Source organism: Rhipicephalus microplus, chromosome 7, assembly GCF_043290135.1.
Source record: "Rhipicephalus microplus isolate Deutch F79 chromosome 7, USDA_Rmic, whole genome shotgun sequence".
Classification (NCBI taxonomy): domain Eukaryota; kingdom Metazoa; phylum Arthropoda; class Arachnida; order Ixodida; family Ixodidae; genus Rhipicephalus; species Rhipicephalus microplus.
This window is the reverse complement of record NC_134706.1, coordinates 164,795,386-164,814,049: the sequence shown is the minus strand read 5'-3', so window position 1 is coordinate 164,814,049 and position 18,664 is coordinate 164,795,386. Positions and strand designations below refer to the sequence as shown.

Sequence of the window (18,664 nt, the reverse complement as noted above, 5' to 3'; positions counted from 1 at the left end):
TGGATGACTAGAGACCTCCGGAACACCTGCTGACGCATGTACAGCATGAACGGCGTGTAAGAATGGACATTCAAAATCGCAGAACAATGGTGTTGCCGCCTTGCGGATCAAAGCTCAGTGCATGCCCCTATCACGGCTAGCGTGCGCACCGATCCAGGCGTCCGTGCCCTCTAGAGAGCAAAGCATTTTTTACAGTCTTTTTGTGTTGAGAGCACAACATGTAAAAAAGTATAGGACGCGAAGCCGACCACTACAGGTGCAAGCACTGCTGTTGCTGTGACGTGCAGGGTTGGATCACATGATCTCACCTCACTCTTGTGAAGGAAAGCTGGCAGCTGAATGCATTGTTTTTAATCACAACTTCGCGATGCTTTCACTTTTGAACAGCGTTGTTTTGCTCTCACTCCACGTGTGCAGACTTCTGCAGACAGCACTTTCAGAAATGTTGTAGTAAATGTTATTGGTGGCGTGCCATGTCCATTTGACAGTGGCATCGCACTCCGTACGCAATGCCACTGTCAGGGCTGCTGGTAGTGCCACTGTCACCCTTTTCTTTCTCTGTTATGATTATTTCAAGCCCATGGAGTTAAAATGAGCATTGATCACGAATGTTCACATAAAAGGAGAACGTCTCAGTTGCTGCACAGGAGCCTCGTTCACAAGAAAAAATGAGTGTGCAAACAGTCCTATTATGTATAGCTTAAAATATGACATGTGCGTACATGTCGGGGAGTGGTTGCCGTCATTACATTTAAGAATGTGCGTTGTTGTCTGAATTGTCAGAGAGTCGAGATAAAGCGTGGAAGTCCAATTCATTTTCTTTAATTTCTGTGGGTTTTACTCTATTTTGGTCTATTTCATGGCCAGTTGCTTCTGTTCATTCAACCAGTGCGTTCAACAAAACCTTTGTTACATCATACATGTGCCGCTCCAGTCTTTGCTAAAGCTTACTTCTCTCACCAAGGTAACATTTACCGCAGTCTGTGCTACCACCCCACCTTCTACCCGGGTGTCCGTCTCCATGTGTGTACCCACCCATGCAGGTTTCTGCGCACCAGTGGCGTAGCAAACCACGTTAATGCCCCCCCCCCCCCCCCCCGACATTTTCACTTGTGACATATAGCATACAAAATAACGGTCGACCACATCTGCCTGCCCGGGCCCCAATTCTAATTAAGCTGGTGCCCCCTCCGAAAAAGATTTCTGCCTACGCCCCTGCCGTCCACGACTTCATCTCACAGGGTTCCTTGCTTATAGATTACATCTGCTGAATGGACCCATACACTGTCACTTCTTCTCAATGTCGTTTTGATCTACAGACGAAAGCACGGTCAGCTTTGAAAACTGATTCATCTTCCAACAGCCTCCATAAAATGTTACACAGCTTATCGTTACATAGCTGACGGCTCAGTCCCGGCAAGCAGACGCAGACAATCGTAGAGTAGGGCAGAAGAAGACGTTTATTGCATCGCGTAAGCTTTGTTGTAGCTTCACCTAGTATCAGAGGGAAGAAGGGGAAAAGGGGCGGGCAGCCATAGACAGAAAACACTAAGAGAGGAAAGGGGGAGCATAGAGTGGCAGCTTGCTGTTCGCAACACTTTTCTCTTTTTAAAAATGGAACCGTTGTACGAGCTTGCGTGGCATGGCAGAACGCCGAAGCACTGGTTCCGCGCTTGGGGTCTCCACTTGTGTAGGACCGTCCTGTGTTTGGCCCTCTCTTCTTGAAAATGGAACCGTTGTACGAGCTTGCGTGGCATGGTAGAACGCTGAAGCACTGGTTCTGCGCTTGGGGTCTCCGCTTCTGTAGGACCGTCCTGTGGTATGGCCACCGGATGGTCGTGGGGGCTTGCGGTAGTGATTGCTTCTGGGGGCAGCATGGTGAACCTTGTAGCGGAGGGTAGCGGGGACAAATTAGACTCTCATAAGAATGTAGAGCCCGGCAATGTCGGAGACTGCGATTCTTTTTAAGGGCACACTTGATCCACGTGGCGTCTGACTAAAGATTGAGGAGTTTTTATGGTCACCATTCGAAATCCTGAATTAGACTGCACACGCCTTGGTGTCCACTTTTCTCTGACACCGTAGTTCCATGCTGCTTTCCGTGGGGACCACCCAGTCATCTGATGTCAGCGGTGAGTCTGCAACAGTTGAGGGAAAGCATGCATCCAATCGTGATTGTAACTGGAATGCTAGCAGTAATTCTGATGGAGATTTTCTCGTCTTTTGTGGTGTTTTCCTGTAGTTGAACAGGAGCCGCACAAGGTTGTCCTCCAAATTAGCCTCCTTCATCTTCCAAAGTCAGTCTTTTACTGTTTGCACTGTTTGCACTTGATTCACTTTAAGTAAAGCATAGTGACGAAAAAATGGCAAAGTGAGAAGATCCTGGGTACTGCTGCAGTAATCATGAATGTACCGCAAAACTCTCTTTTGAAGTACTTGTAGTTTCTGATAGTTGTTGAAGTACTTGTAGTTTCTGATAGTTGGTAGTCGTAGTTGTTCCCCAGATCAGAATACAATAGGTTAGTTTAGAATATACAAGCGCATAATACATCTGTAGTCTCAACCATACGGGTACAAGACTAGTCACCTTCTAGAGACAGCCAACACTTTTGCTTATTTCAGACGCTAATTTTGAGACATGCCTGTTCCAGGAAAGGTTCTGGTGGAACCAGACACCGAAAAATTTTATAGACTCAACTTGATGTATTTTACGTGTCCAAACTGGATGTTGACTTCAATTAAATCTGCTGTATTAATCGTTCTAAAAATAATATAGCTGGTTTTCTATAAATTAAAAAAAAACATGGTGGATTTTAGCCATGATTGTAGGTTACCTAAGTACCTGTTTACCATAGCCTCTGCTTGTACAAGAGATTTCGCTGTAAAAACTATATTTGTATCATCAGCATATATGATTATGTCATGAGACCCTGGTAGTTTAGTTATACCATTAATATATATAAAAAATAGTGGTCCTAGTATCGAGCCTTGAGGTACTCCACAAGTGACAGTCAGTTGGTTAGATGTAATGTCGTTTACTCTTACATACTGCATTCTATGGCATAAGTAATATTGCACTAAGTTGAGTGTAATACCGCGCACACCGTAGTAATTTAACTTTTGTAAGGGGATAACTGGGATATGATCACTAATGTCCGAACTCAATAATCCACATTTAGTACTACTTGGTTGAGTGCTTGTAACACAGACATCTAAAAGAGTAGCGGTGTGAATAGTAATTATAGTTGGTAAAGTAATGTGATTGTAACATTCTAACGATGAAATAACACTTTTGAAATCGTGAGTGCTCGGATCGTCATGCAATAGATTTATGTTAACGTCACCCAAGAGCACAAATGGAACAGTGGTGGAATTAAATTTTTCAAGCAATGTTTCACGGAAATTTAGAAACTGTCTCTTATTTCCAGTCGGTGGCCTATAAATTGCCGCTACAATTACATTAGACAGTGATACAGTCAAACATTCAACACTGGGAGTCATAATTGAGCAGTCCTCAAGCACAGAGTGGAGCAGTCCTCAACCACAGAGTGCGGGTAGCGGCATTTAACATAAACAGCTAGGCATCCACCTCTTCCGCTAGGACGTAGGAGACCGCTATATGTGTAGTCTCAGAAAACACCACTATATCAAATTCTGTTGTTAATGACGTAAAAAAAAATGATCGAGCTGATCACCTTTGTTTTTCATGCTTCTTAAATTAAAGTGGATAACGAATAGTTCCTAGTGTCGGTTTTGGAATTCAGCGTTGAAAGACTCAGGGTTGTGCAGAGAACAGGTCAGTACTTCGAACATTGCCATGATTGTTTGAACGAAAAATGATGCAGCTATTGGGATATTTTGCACAAATCACCCTTATTGGCAATTCTGATGGCATTTGATGATTCGTTCCTTCTGGTCAAAATCTTGCCTCCGCTTGTTCATAGGAATTTCTATGACATTTCTTTCCTGCGGGCAATTCTGGCTCCCAGTAGTTGTTTATTAGCACGAGTTAAATGCTCATTAACGTAGACCCGATCAAATCCAGTAAGTCCCAGCATCTCGTTTGTGATACGATGTTTTCTTGCTTTCGCAAGAACCGCTTGTCGCTTATCGCGTTGCAGGAAACAAACGATGATGTTGCTCTCACCCATCACTCGTGTTGGTATCTTGTGGCATGTGTCAATATCAACAGCACACAGTCGTTCGTCAATGACTTTGCCAAGTTTTCTTATGACGTCAACAGCATTGTCGACTGACTTGACCCCCTTAAGCTCGAGATTATTAAAACGGCTATACTGTTCAAGCTCATCAACTCGTTGCGATAGCTATTATTGTCTTTCTTGAGAGCTTCGTTACTTTGTAGCACGACGCTAAGTTCCTGCCTCAAAGCTTTCAGTTCTGTGTTAATCGCCTTGGTTTCATTGCAAGTATCACTACAAAACTTGACACTTTCTCTGACAGAGCGCATTTCAAGTCTCATTTCACGTTTGAAATTATCCAGAGCCTTCAAGAAATCTTTTGATATTGTTGTGAACAAAACTAAGAAACTCAAAAATACAATGCAATGGATCCAGCGTAACAGAGCTTGGCAGCAGTGCACAAAGACTTATAACATATGCAGGGAAAACCAAAGGTATAGCTCACCTGCAAGACGCAGTAGGATTAGTCTGATGCCTATTGCTTGCGCACCGCTGCCAAACCATGTGAGACCGCGGAGCTGGCAGCCTTTTATAACAGTTGAAGCCGGTGACGTCTTCCTAATCGGCCTTGTGATGTAGCACCACGTGGTAGAAAATCAGCAGGTATCAGGCACCGAACATGTGTCACAGTTCGTGGCGAATCTGTAGAGTCTTGTCGACCGGTCCTTGAATAATCGGCCACCACTGCAAAAAGCAGAAGAATTAGTCTGATGTCTATTGCTTGCGCACCACTGCCAAACTGTCAGCATAGAACGTCAGCATTCCTAAACAAAAGCGCAGTTCAGCGACGTCCTGTGGGCGATGTGCCTGAATGATAGCTTCCAAGTTTTCTTTGTGGAATGAAGGCCTTCTCTGTCTATCGGATGGCCAAGATATGTGATAGAGCGCTGTCAAAAACTGCATTTATCGTACCTTAGCTTAACTCCGTGTTCACGGAGCCCTTGCAACACGCTCTTCAGGCGTTCACTTCCATTGCCACGAGTCTCCGAAACCAGTACATCATCAAGGTATGCCTGGACGCCTGCCAAACCTGACAGTATTGCATCTATTTTTCTTTGAAAAATAGCCGGAGCAGAAGCTATTCTAAAGGAAAACCTGTTATCAGGAAACACACCTTTATGCATGTAACGACGCGTAGCTTCCTTGCGGCTTCATCCAAAAGAAACTTGATTATAGTAGGCTTGTGTGAATATTTGAATGCTTCGAATATTTGAACGAGTAGTGGAGGATTCGAATTTGCTTCGATTTGAATTTAAATTATTGAATATTTTTGAAGTGTTCGCAATGAACAAATAAATGTATATCAATTCGCATGTCATCGCCTGTAAAGGTGGTTTCACTGCAATGTGGGGGTGCTAAGCAGCTAACGCATCTACCCAAGAAAAATTCATTTTGTTGTGAAGCCCCCCTTCAAATTTAAAAGGGCCGTGCAACACTTACTGAACATGGTCAGAAAACACTGCCGATCGGTAGTCGAGGCTACCGAAAACACGCGAGACAAATATTGTAGCGCAGCGCGTGGCCCGTAACCTACAATAAACTTTTAAAGCTAAAAATTGCTTTCTTTCCTTGGCAAATGACACTATAAGCTCAAAAATTACTTGTCGCAGCCAAGAAGAAATATACGGCTCTGGTCACAGGCATCGGCTGATTAGAGCATGGTGCGCTTGTCGTTACCGGGGCCGCCGCTTGTCCATGAGTATATGCGCGATGTCACTGAAAAGCCGCGTATCCGAAGAAAAAGAAATGCTCAAGGTCACGAGATGCGTGCGCGATGTCACTGAAAAGCCGCGTATCCGAAGAAAAAGAAATGCTCAAGGTCACGAGATGCGTGTGGAGTATTTTCTTTCACCGTGTCATTCTTCCCTGCTTACCTTCCAGCTATTTCGTCAAGATGAGAAGAGAGAATGCAGTTGCAGCGTGCAACAAATTTTTGGAACTCCGCTTGTACTGGACTGATTCCAGAAACCTAAGGCAGTAAATTTGTGAGGCCACAAGCATGTTTCTGGCTCCATGGCTACTTCAAAAAGTGTTGCAAAGCCTCTTTAAAGGAACATGTTACCTTCAAGTCAATTCTTCATTTTATTAAGCTTGTTATGATGGCTTGTATGATCCAAGTATAATAAATTTTAAGACATTAAGTATCTTACAGGTTATCAATCGCATTCTACCGAAACTACTACTCATGTTGTTTTGACTTCTTTTGAATGAAAAAATAAGTGGAATTTGCATGCAGTCCCTATTTCAATTAAAAAAGTTATTGTGCAGGTTAGTTCGGTCATGATAAATATTACATTTTTTTATATGTCATACATACCATTTAAATTCAATTTGAAATTATTCGATCAAAACCATTATTTGCTTCGAATTCGCTTCGAACCGAAAATTCACTATTCGCACAAGCCTAGATTATAGGCATCTCGTAAATCAAGAATGCTAAAATACTCCCCTTCAATTAGAGATGCAAACATGTCCTCAATCACTAGGAGAGGGTACTGCTCTACTGTACAGGCTGAATTCAGGGTGGCTTTGAAGTCGCCACAAATTCTGAGGGATCTGTATTTCTTAAGTACTGGCACAATGGGAGTGACCCAACCAGAATGTTGCATTGGTGAAATAAAGCGCCAATAGCTACCAGCCGGTCCAGCTCTTGCGACACCCTGTTCTTTAGAGCGTAAGGTATGGATCTTGCTTTATAGAATTTCGGTACGGCTCCCTCTTTCAGCTGCAATGTGGCTGGAGGTCCCGAGATGGGGCCGAGATCCTTGGAGAATATGTCGTGGTAGTCATCTACAACGTTGTGAACTGCCCCAGTGGATTCTGGTGTTGCGTGTAGCGGGTCTTGTGCCAACAGCTGCAAAACTAGAACCCCCGTTTTTTGTTGTGGAGCAAGGAAATCAGCTCATGCCTATACAGGTTAGGTCCAGGGCAATCGAGCACAACAGGACGGCAGTTAGAACTGAGACTTCTTTGAATAGCACACAGAGTTGCAATTCTCCCATCACTTTGAATGGTCCGACATAGCATGACAACTTCACATGTGAAGGTTTAAGCGCTGGCCATTGTTCGCGATGCTTGTCAAACACATTTCAGGAAATAACGCAGACAGACGATCCAGTATCTCTTTTCATTGTCAGTTGTACTCCACTGCAAGAAAAATTGTGCCTTATCGGCGGCGTGCAGCAAGTAAGGTTCATATTGTCGCGGTACAGCGCGAACCAAAGGCAGATAAACATTGACACAGCGACTCTCAGCAGCCGAACAGCAAGATCACCTTCTTTTTCTTTTATCAGCCAGAGCTCCACTACCTGGTGTCCGCAAAACCCCCTTATCGTCGTTTTGGTCCACCAGTACCCACGCGTCATTTGCACACCTCTTAAAGAGCATTGCCTCAATGTTAAACCAATAGTGCAGTTTTTTTTTTTAAGAAGTGTCTTGCGCAGTCACTACCTGGCATAAGGCTTCATGCGTACAACGTGAACTAGTTCAGGACGGTGCTGGCGAAGACTCGTACTACACGAACTGTCGGGAACGACTTCGTAAGTAACATCACTTAGTCGTCGCAGTACTAGGCATGGCCCAAAGTATCTCCTTAAGAGCTTTTCGGAGAGTCCTCGTTTCCAGAGTATGGGCATCCAAACCCATACTCTGTCTCCGGTTTGGTAAAGGACTGTTCTGTGGCGAGAACTGTAGCGGCTCACGTCATACTCTTGTTGTTGCTGGATTCGCAAGCGTGCTAGTTGCCTTGCTTCTTCCGCTCGTTCTGTAGACATCTCGGCGTCCGGTTCAATGTCGTCGCATTCGTGCCCTAGCATCAAATCTAACATGACGGGGTCATCCGGGTTGTTTCTTGCTTGGCCGTGTTGTATGCAAACGTGATATATGGCAAGATTTCGTTCTAATTTTTGTAGTCGTCCTCTACGTACATTAAAAGCATGTCTTCAATTATTTTGTTCAGACGCTCTGTAAGCCCGTTCGTTTGCGGGTGGTAGGCGGTGGTCTTACGATGGGTTGTTCCACTCAGCATGAGGACTTGATCCAAAAGAACTGCCGTAAATGCGGTTCCTCTGTCTGTGATTACGAGGCTTGGTGCACCATACGGCAGGACAACGTTCTTGATGAAAAATTGTGCCACCTCCTCTGCTGTACCTCTCTGGATAGCCTTTGTTTCAGCATAACGGTAAAGGTAATCAGTCGCGGCAATAACCCAGCGGTTCCCGGCAGTAGAAGTAGGAAGTGGACCCAAAATATCCATGCCAATCTGGTCGAATGGTGTTCTTGGGACCTGAACGGGCTGCAGGAGGCCAGCTGGTACTGCAGCGCCTTGGGACCTGAACGGGCTGCAGGAGGCCAGCTGGTACTGCAGCGCCAGTAGTAGTGCTGCCGTACCAGCTGGCCAACGTTCTCGTGTAACCTAAGTGGCCTGAAGTCACCTCGTCGCATGCTTCGAGTACTTCGGAGCGAAGGGCTGCTGGGATGACGAGCAAATAGGCAGATCCTGTCGAAGAGAAGTTTCTTTAGTATAGTACTCCGCCCCGTAAGCAAAATGATGACAGCGCTCTTACGAAAACCGTTGGTGCCTTCTGAGATTTTTCGTCCAGGTAATTAATTAGGGCAGGTAACTCAGGGTCGCGACGTTGTTGCTGTGCAATGGCGGTCGTGTCAAGCACACCGAAAAATGCTGTTTCCTCCTCATCTGATAGAGTTGCCGATTCAATGGGTGAGCGGGATAGACAGTCGGCGTCCATGTGGCGGTTCCCTAACTTGTGTACGACCGTCATGTCGTACTCCTGCAGCCTGAGACTCGCCAATGCGCTAATCGCCCGGTAGGATCTTTAAGATTTGTCAACCAACACAGAGAATGGTGGTCACCGATGACTTTGAAAGGGCGGCCGTATAAATACGGGCAAAATTTTGTGACCGCCCTTACCACGGCAAGGCATTCTTTCTCAGTTGTGGAGTTATTAGTCTGGGCGCGTGTTAGTGTTCGGTTTGCATAGGCGATTACTCTTTCTGTGCCTTCTTGCAGCTGCACAAGCACAGCTTCCAAACCAACATTGCTGGCATCAGTGTGTACCATCGTTGGGGCTTTCTCATCAAAGTGGGCAAGCACTGGAGGCGTCTGTAATCGCTGGCGCAGGGTTTTAAAAGCAGCTTACTCTTCGTTGCTCCATTGGAAGGCAACGTCTTCCCTCGTGAGGTGATTTAACGGTGATGGGATGCGTGCGAAGTCTGCGATGAATCGCCTATAATACGCACATAGTCCAAGGAATCGTCGGACAGCCTTCTTATCAATGGGCACCGGGAACTGTGCTACAGCTGTGATCTTTTCAGGATCAGGACGGACGCCTGTGTGACTGACAACGTGGCCAAGAAGTGGCAGCTCTTCATAGCAAAAGTGGCACTTTTCAGGCTTCAACGTCAATCTGGCAGACCGTATGGCTTGTAAAACTGCCTCAAGTCTTTTAAGGTGCTGGTCAAATGTTGCGGTGAAAACTACGACATCATCAAGGCAGACCAAGCAGGTTTTCCACTTCAACCCAGAAAGTACGGTATCCATGAGTCTTTGAAAAGTAGCAGGCGCTGAGCATAAGCCAAAGGGCAAGACATTAAATTCATATAAGCCATCTGGTGTCACAAAAGCAGTCTTCTCGCAGTCTCTTGGGTCTACCTCGATTTGCCAATATCCACTCCTCAAGTCTATCGATGAAAAGTAACGAGCATGTCGAAGTCTGTCGAGAGAGTCATCTATACGAGGAAGTGGATACACATCTCTCTTTGTCACCTGATTGAGTTTTCGGTAATCTACACTGAAGCGCAGGCTGCCGTCTTTTTCTTTAACGAAGACTACTTTTTGAGGGCTGAATGACGTCATCTTCTAGCAGTTTGTCGACTTTCTCTTGTATCACTTCGCGTTCCTTTGGAGCCACGCGATAGGGGTTTTGGTGAATTGGTCTCGCCATGTCCTCGGTAATTATCCGATGCTTGGTTAGAGGCGCGCAGCCAACTCTTGATGTTGTCGAAAAGCAGCCTTTGAATTCGACCAGTAGCTCAAAAAGTCTCTTTCGCTTGTTCTTAGGCAAAGTAGTGCTAACGTTGAGAACTGGTGTTGAATCAAGTTTTGGCGTTTTGGAGCGTGAACCAAGGGCAGATAAACGTTGACACAGCGACTCTCAGCAGCCGAACAGCAAGATCACCTTCTTTTTCTTTTATCAGCCAGAGCTCCACTACCTGGTGTCCGCCGAATCCCCTTATCGTCGTTTTGGTCCACCAGTACACACGCGTCAACATGTCTCCATTATCGTCTCCTTCAGCTACGGCTTCTTCGAGAGTCAAAACTCTTCCTTTCATGGCATGTGTTGCGACACAGTCTTTACCGACGGTGCTGCGGCACATCTTTGCAGCTGTTGCCGTTGTGTTTTCCGCTTTCGCGTCTATCACAATGCTACACCGCGTCATGACTAGAAGGAGCTTTAAGAGTGTTGGCCTCGAATGCGCGTAGTTTAAGCAAGGGCGTAGCTTCTGAGGTCATGCTTTATGCACCATTTTCAGTTGCTTCGACAGACAGTGCCAATGCTTCGGCATCTTCTAGCGTTAAATCCTTTTTTTGCAACACCTGTTTCCTCGGTGCCCTGGAGTGTATGCTGCAGACAATGCGATCCCGAAGCATGTGGTCAAGAGAAGTGCCAAAATTGCAGTTGCCTGCTATTCGGTGAATAGCAACGAGAAATGCGCTTACGCTTTCGCCTGGAAGTTGTGAGCGATTAAAGAACTTGTAGCTTTCCATTATCTCATGCTTTTTAGAAATGTAGTATTTATTCAAAATCTGAATGACTTCCTCATCAGTAAGTTAATTTGGCGCACGCAGGGCTACCATGCCGGCTAGCACCTCGGCGGTTTCGCTAGACGACGCTGAAACTAGCTGTCAGTTTTGGTGTTGCCTAGTAGAAACTAGACAATGCTGAAACTAGCCAGGTTTCTAACGCTGTTTGCCTCAAAGTAAGCTTCTGCTCTGACGAGGTAAGCTTTCCATTTATTTTTTGTTTCGTCGTAGTCTGGCAACTGCAGGGAGTCCATCGTGGTTGTTCCTTGTTCGCATGATCGCAGGACTTGCGTCATCTGTACCGTGGATAGCAAAAAACCAAACTCGTCGCCACTGTTGCATTGCTGGCGGCTCAGCCTCGGCAAGCAAACAGACGATTGGAGAGTAGGGGAAAAAAAAAACACGTTTATTGCTTCATGCAAGCTTCTTTTGTAGCTTCACCTAGTTGAAGGGGAGAGGAAAAAAGGGATGGCAATGGCTATCGTTTTTAACTTGAACAGAAAACAAAGGGGAGAGGGGCGGGGGCGTAGAGTAACAGCTTGCTGTTCGCAACACTTATTAAAGCTATAAAAAAAAAAACTGGACACTGAAATCTTTACTGAAACATGAAGTTGCTGTTTATATCACGGCATGCAAAACCTCACAGCATGCTCATTCAAAGGTGCAAAGTAATATAAAAAAGCGTTTAATAGAGGGCTAGTTGGTAAGACATTTAGGAAAATTATATGGCTGGCTGACACGCAGCGCATTCGTTATTGTAATCAAGCCCTGTAAGGGTCGCACTTTTTTTTATCAAGATTTACCCCTTTGTAGAAGCCGTGGAACTGAGTCAATCACATTTTCACCATGTGTGGCTCGATGGCGATCAAATGTGCACCGTGTGGCAACCATGGAAAATTTGCTCAATAAATATTAGAATCGTGCCGCAAAGAAACTTTTCCTCGTCTGAAGTATGATCTGGTTACAACTCTGAATGAGGCACGTGTGTGCGTGTGACTCTCGCGTCTCCTTGCAATCATAACAAAAAGGTTGCGGCTGCATGCGGCTATAAGAATGCTGTGTTGCTTCCCACTAAGCAGGGAATCCACTTCCGCTGAGCTTCGTAAGGCTGTGTGCTCAACAAAAAAAAAAAATGCTAATTTGCGCATGCTTGTCATAGCAGCCACGGGCCATCTTTAGATGCAAACCTATAATGAATGAAGCGGCATTGTTGGATAAAACTCGTGCAGCAAAATTAAGTTTTTTTGCTGCTAGCGCGCATTAATGCCCATTTGATGCTTCGACACCAAATGAGTCGTTACCTTTTACGAAAGCAGTGCACTCGGCCCCTGTGGTTTTCATATAGGTGGCCATAGCAGACGACGCCAGTAGTCGGGCATTATGAGAAGCTAAAGCTTTTCCGGAGCAGTTCTTTAGAACTTCGTACAGTCAGGGGAGAGGCTGCAGCAGTATTTTATTGATTTCAATAAGTGAAATATTACAAGAACAATGATAAAAAATAGACCCGAAAGTGGCTGCTGGCTGCGCGCAAAAAGGCGGCGGAGCAATCAACCAGGCATGTCACAGCGATGCCTCCGTATGGTGGCACCATGGTATGTCCTCGCACCCAATACGAGCTGTCTCTGAGGCCTGCCAAAGTAGCGTGTATGCCAGCGACCACGTTATCAAAATTCATCATTGCTGCGCTAGGGACACCTCCCTACGTTCCTTCATGCTCCTCGAATATTGACGGGGCGTTCCTCTATGCTTGAGTAGCAATCGATAGCAGGCCTGGCACGCCAGGTAATGTTATCGAATGCACTTTCCGTGCAACTGTAGTAGGTTGGCTCTTTTTATCTCTGCTTCAGCCGTGTTCGTCGCCCACGCTCGTGTGCTTTTACCCGCATGTAAACAGTATGATGCGCAGTGGGATGTTATCAATTTGGACAGTGCAGAAAATGTGGAGGCAATGGCAAAAATCAGTAGCTAATGTGCATATAATTGCTATCGCAGTAAAAACAAAATAGCTTTCGTCTTTGAATCTCTTTAGGCGAATGCATAAGCTTGTTTGTGAGGATTTTTTTCATTGCTTTTTAGAGGTCACAAGGAGGTTTTTGGTGTACAGCCAGAATGCCCTAGCCATATATAGCTTCGTTGCAAAAAAAAAAAAAAATTGTTAAATCATCTAGTCTGCTTTTAAATGCACACTTTGACACTTTTGCAGAAACTTGATTGATGCACATCTCTATATACAAGCAGCCCGGCGCATGCGGAAACGATAGTCTTAAGGATGCTCTTACTCCAAAACAGAGAGGCCTCAAACAGCAAACGGAGGGTTAAAAGAACTTGGCTTTATGAGGCCAGCCAAGTGATGTCATGTTGCTCCCACTCATATAAACGACCGTGAAAGAAAAGAACCTGACTTCCTTCTTGGAGTCACCTTAGGGAAATTCATTTGGGAAACTGCGAGTATTTAGCAGTGAGGCATTGTTGTACGTTACAGCATTCGTCTACTATGACTGCTCATAACCACATAGGTGTATTTAGAATGTTATACAATGTACAACTTTACTGAACTTGTAATCTGTTAATTTGCTACAAAAATAATCACCGAACAAGTTGTTCCAGAATGCTAAATTCATGACGCCATTATCTTTGCATCATCGAGTGAAGGGCTCCTGAGATGATTGGCTGCATGAAATTCGCAATGAATCAAAATATTTCTGGCTCTTAACAAGAGTGCCACGATAATTACTCATGTGCTTGAACGTAAATGCAACTTTCCTCTCTAGTGCACTTCAGGATGTGAAGTTTCACACAGCTACGCCTCTGCTCCAGAATGCTTTCAGATGCAAAAATACGTGCTCCAAAGTGCTCCAAAATGGGAAATTTCGCTACTCCAAAGTGCTCCAAAATGGAAAATTTTGCTGCTCCAAAAATTGCTCCAAATCAGAAGACCTCGATAGCATCACTGCACAAGGCCCGAAGTCAAACTTGAGCGAAATGAGAACAACTTCAAACGGTAAAGCATTAGAAAGAACGGTGACTTTTGAAGGAGGCAGGACTTGGAAATTACCCATTCCTTCTTGAACTTTACTGTCACCATAAACATATAGCACCAACATGCCCATTTTGCCCTGCCGTGGTGGTATGGTGGCTAAGGTACTGGGCTTCTGACCGGAAGGTCGCAGGATCGAATCGCGGCTGCGGCGGCTGCATTTCTGATGGAGGCAGAAATGTTGTAGGCTCGTGTGCTCAGATTTGGGTGCATGTTAATAAACCCTAGGTGGTTGAAATTTCCGGAGCCCTCGACAACGGCGTCTCCCATAATCATATGGTGGTTTTGGGACGTTAAACCCCACATATCAATCAACATGCCCATCCTGTTCTGTTTTGTTTCGGAAATGATGTCCTTAGTGATTTTCGTCTTTTATTCTGGAATGTCATTGATTTATGAGGATCAGCTTGCAGCTTGCTTATCAGAGAAGTTGAAATACAACATATTCTCAAACATCCGTACACCAAACTTTGCAAGCTCCTTGTAGTTGGCCACAAGGTGTAGCTGTGTGAAGCTCACAGTGAGGTGTTAGTTTCATTGTGAAATTTAGGAAAAGTTCACTGACCATCTTCATTTCTTAAGCAAGAACAGCAAGACTACCAAAAGTTTAGGGAGAATGCATTATCCGTCTTTTTTTTTTTTAAATGCCATTTGTTTCTCTTATGTTTGGTGTTTTGCTTCTTCCGCCATCCAGAGCAAGCATTTGTGGTGTATAATAGCAGAAAATACTTTAGTCATTTTGCTGTTCTCGAGTTTGAACATTGCTTGGTGCTTCAAGCTTGTACAATCTTGCCTGGTTGTCAGTTTGATTGGATCCAGTATGTCTGTATCGTGTTCTGTAAATAAGTGCTCACTCATCTTGTATTGCAGATCTATCAATCAGCCCATGTCGGCAGTTGACATGCTCTCAGCTCACGAGCTCAAGTTACACGCCCTCTGCCGTACAATCGCGCAGGACTACGCCAAGGTTGACTGGAGTACTAACACAGCATTGCACAAGGAAGCTGTTTCCGTGCTAATGGAAGAGGGGGAGAGGTTTGGTTCAGATGACAATATGCCCCTGGAAGTGCAGACGGCAAAGTCAACATCGCCTGCCTGTGAGTCTCTTTTTGTTGACCTGAACAAAGCGTCCCAACAGTCGCATCATGTTAGTCCCTTTACGTCACACGTCTGACATGAACTTGTAAGCTGTTTCATCTGTTTCAACTGTATCTGCTGGGCTCTATTTGATCTGTGAAGTTTCGTTGAATATATTCTAGAAAGAAAACTGGTGTTGTGCTCTTGTGTACACTGGAGCGCGACAACTGGTCATGATTTGTTGGTGTCTAGTTGGCGCTAATTCATTCAATGTGTATTCTACAAATTGGAGACTTCGAATTGGTGCTGTTCTTGGATAATTGGAATAGTTCAAGTTGGGCATGCGTTAAAAATGCATAGTTAAGGATGGCTATCAAAGACATGTGAGTAGGTATGGTCGAATATTCAAGTGCTTCAAATATTCAAGTGAGTATTGCAGTATTCAAATTTGTTTCAACACGAATTCGAATTTTTCAAGTTTTTGAAGTATTCAAAATAAATCGGTACCAGAAAAAGTGATTTCACTGCAGCGTAGGGCTGCTTGCCATGAAGTAATCTATTTAGAGGAAGTGCACACTGTCACTAAGCCCCGTTTGAAGGTTAAATGTAACCTTAAAAGCGGGTTACGCATTAAGCATATGTGCTAAGTATAGCAAATTTTAAAGTTTACCATATTTTCACTTATAACTTGTACCCTATTATTATTCTAACTCAGTATCGCATCTCACCGCTGATATGCAGGTATTGGCTGACAATGATGTGGACAGAAGAAGAAATACTTTCATTTATTTACGTTAGAGAATTGGAGTAAAATAATTAGATGAATTGGCTTAGACTTATCACTATGGTCGGTAGCAACTCGTGCACTGCGGGCCTCGGCCAGGTGAAGACGACCTCTCTTTTGATGGCTGCTTCACTTATATAGCCTTAAATCACGTCATTTCTAGCGAATCACAACGGGGGCGAGTGATGTCAGGTTTGTCTAATGGGCAGTCCCAAACAGATGGCGTCACTTTTGACCTATGGGAGACCTAGGGCCGTGTTGCCGGGTGATTGTACTGCTTGCAGCGTTAGTGTACTGTTGCGCAAGCACGCACCTCGAAATCACAATGCAAGCTTGCATCATTTTACACTTCGGTGAGGCCATGGGCTCTGGGTCATTGAACGTGGAACATGAACCACCTCGGTCCTGGCTCGAAGGCGTCGCTCAGAGGATGACTCACAGTGCCAGGCTTCTGGAAGAGTGAAAAGCCGAACACTGAAGTGCTGCGCAGTCTGTATCTGACTCTAAAGACTATTCGAATGTGCTTCGACTTCAAACCAGTAAAGTGTCATTTGCACACGTCTAGTTCTAAGTCCTATTGTGCAAGATAGTTGGGTCATGACAAAAATGATGATCTTTCTTTGAATATGTAAAATATAATGTTAAACAATTCTGTGTGTGATTATTCTACAAAATCGCTTTTTGATTTCAGCTTTAAATTTAATGTTCACCCATCCCTAGATGCGAGCTACAGTTGTTCTTGTGAAAACAACAAAGATAAAATTGGATTTGTAAGAATGAAGACCATCCAACGAGAAATAATCCATACATGAAAATTTGAACATATAAATGAAATGTTCAAAAGTACTGAATCTTAGGCGAGTTCGAAATTTGAATTTGTTTGAAAAGTGTGTGATATGGGGACTAAAAGAAATGAATCTTGGGGACAACTGGAGTTTATTAGTTGCGCTCTTACTATGAGTGACTAGTTTACGGGTGACACAAGTTGACTGTGGAAAGTGTGTTTCTTATGCACTTGCGCCTGTAGCCACGTTACCGCTGCTTAAGTTATGCTGCTCAATCACCTTGCAGGTGTGGAAAGCCTTTGTGGTCACGTGAGCCCACCAGCTGAGCATTCCATTTTACATTGCTCAGATGCTGACCACTCTCGTGTAGACTCGTCAATGGCCAGCGTGTCTATTCATCTGGACTTGCTGTCAGAAACACGACAAGTCAGTGCCATTCTGTGCTGGTACTGGCACAGGTCCTGTTACAATCAAGAATGGAATATGCACAGTGTTCAATGGGCTCGTTTGCATGGGATGCTTTGCAAATAACATGCCAATTTTTCAGAATCTGTCTAGTACAAGCAGAGTTCAAGTGCCTTCTCCTCTTGTGCAAGTGAGTGCGCTGAAAGCTACGTAGGGTGACAAGGGCGTGAGAAGATGCGTCCTTTCTTGAGCACCAAGCATGATCTAGTTTTCCTTCAAACGCGCTGCCTACTTTCAGTGTGATCGGCAGTGCATGCTCGGCTATGTAGTGGCACTCCATGGAGGCTCCAGTAACTCTGCCAATCACCATGGATGTGGCTATATGGCATCACTTGTAGAGATAAAAGGGAGCAATTTCTAGCTGACTTCGAGATTGAATTGTACATTCCATACCGCGCGCCTTGCTGTAACGTTTGGTTCTCGTGTTTTCAGCAGCCTCAGCTACCGAGAGGCAGTGTTTTCTGACCAAAGTTGAAGAATGTTGTCAGGTCTCTTAACTCTTTCGTTAACATGCCTATTCAAACCGATCACCAGTGGTCACTGCTTTTGATCATCGATTTTAGCATGTTCAGTTTGTTTGTCGTACGCCCAGCACTTCCTAGTAGTTAGTCCAGCCACTGAACTTTCATAATCAGTTTGAAGTTTCTTGTTTTCGTAACAAGGCTATTTTCTCACTTGGCTTTGTGTGAACTAATCTATGTGTGTTGTTGGAAAAATGTGCTTGGCTGACAAACATGACAGAAGTGCAAGCCGCTGATGGTTATGCTACAGCAAAATGAAAGCTCGGTCATCAAAAGAACCCTTGCTAGTCAATTATCGAATGGAGGTGTTGGCTTCACCGTCTGATAGTGTTGAATGGTAATATTTGTCTGAAATTTATGCCAGCTACTCTCTGTAAAGCAGGTGCCTGAAGTCAGGGAAGATTTATTCTTCAAAAACTTAATACCAAATGTCTGCCGCATGTGGAAAAGTGACCTTTTCAGCTAGTTCGCTTGCATACCTCACAACTCTCCCAGATTTTGGCTATATCTTACATTTGCGTGGTTGGCCAGAAATATCTGTGCGTGATCTGGCACCATTAACAAAAATTCAACCAAACCTGATCCAGACCTTTTTTACGATACTATTGGACTGGTGCATTTAATTTAAACGAATTGGAAGGCATTGACTTAAACATACAGTAGAATGTCGGTGATACAAATCTGCGAAATTCCTCAGCTGAATCGCACTGTGTTCAGTAAACCAAAATTTTGATGTTTCAAACTTTTGCCATGCGCCAGGCGATACGAAATGCAATAGCGGACCATCGAACAATGGCCGAGCGCAACATGCTCTCGGTCATATTAGATTGTCACGCCGGGAACGGCATGACAATCTAATATTCTACAATCTCCCTGACACTAATCCTAAGGAAACATACACCCAGCACTGCCTTGAACGACTTCAACTCACAATCGAACCGAAAGACATAGAGCGTGCACACCGCCTAGGGCG

General features: G+C 44.5%; 1 protein-coding gene and 1 long non-coding RNA gene across 6 annotated transcripts in view; one reads left to right on the top strand and one right to left on the bottom strand.

Annotated features, from left to right (window-relative positions):
- The window catches only part of LOC119180191 (uncharacterized), a 218,774-nt gene that overhangs the window by 103,925 nt on the left and 96,185 nt on the right, over positions 1–18,664 (top strand). For 4 of the 5 annotated variants that reach the window (XM_037431334.2, XM_075869894.1, XM_075869892.1 and 1 more), the window contains exons 7-8: positions 14,930–15,156; positions 16,992–17,131. In XM_037431334.2, the coding sequence (XP_037287231.1) occupies positions 14,930–15,156; positions 16,992–17,131 (367 nt within the window). The remainder of the gene's footprint in view (positions 1–14,929; positions 15,157–16,991; positions 17,132–18,664) is intronic. The other variant, XR_012885119.1, reaches the window with a different exon arrangement.
- Positions 1,443–5,063, bottom strand: LOC142767700 (uncharacterized). Its single transcript, XR_012885120.1, has 2 exons — positions 4,645–5,063; positions 1,443–2,138 (listed from the first exon to the last, which is right to left on the bottom strand). It is a non-coding gene; the product is annotated as an uncharacterized LOC142767700 (long non-coding RNA).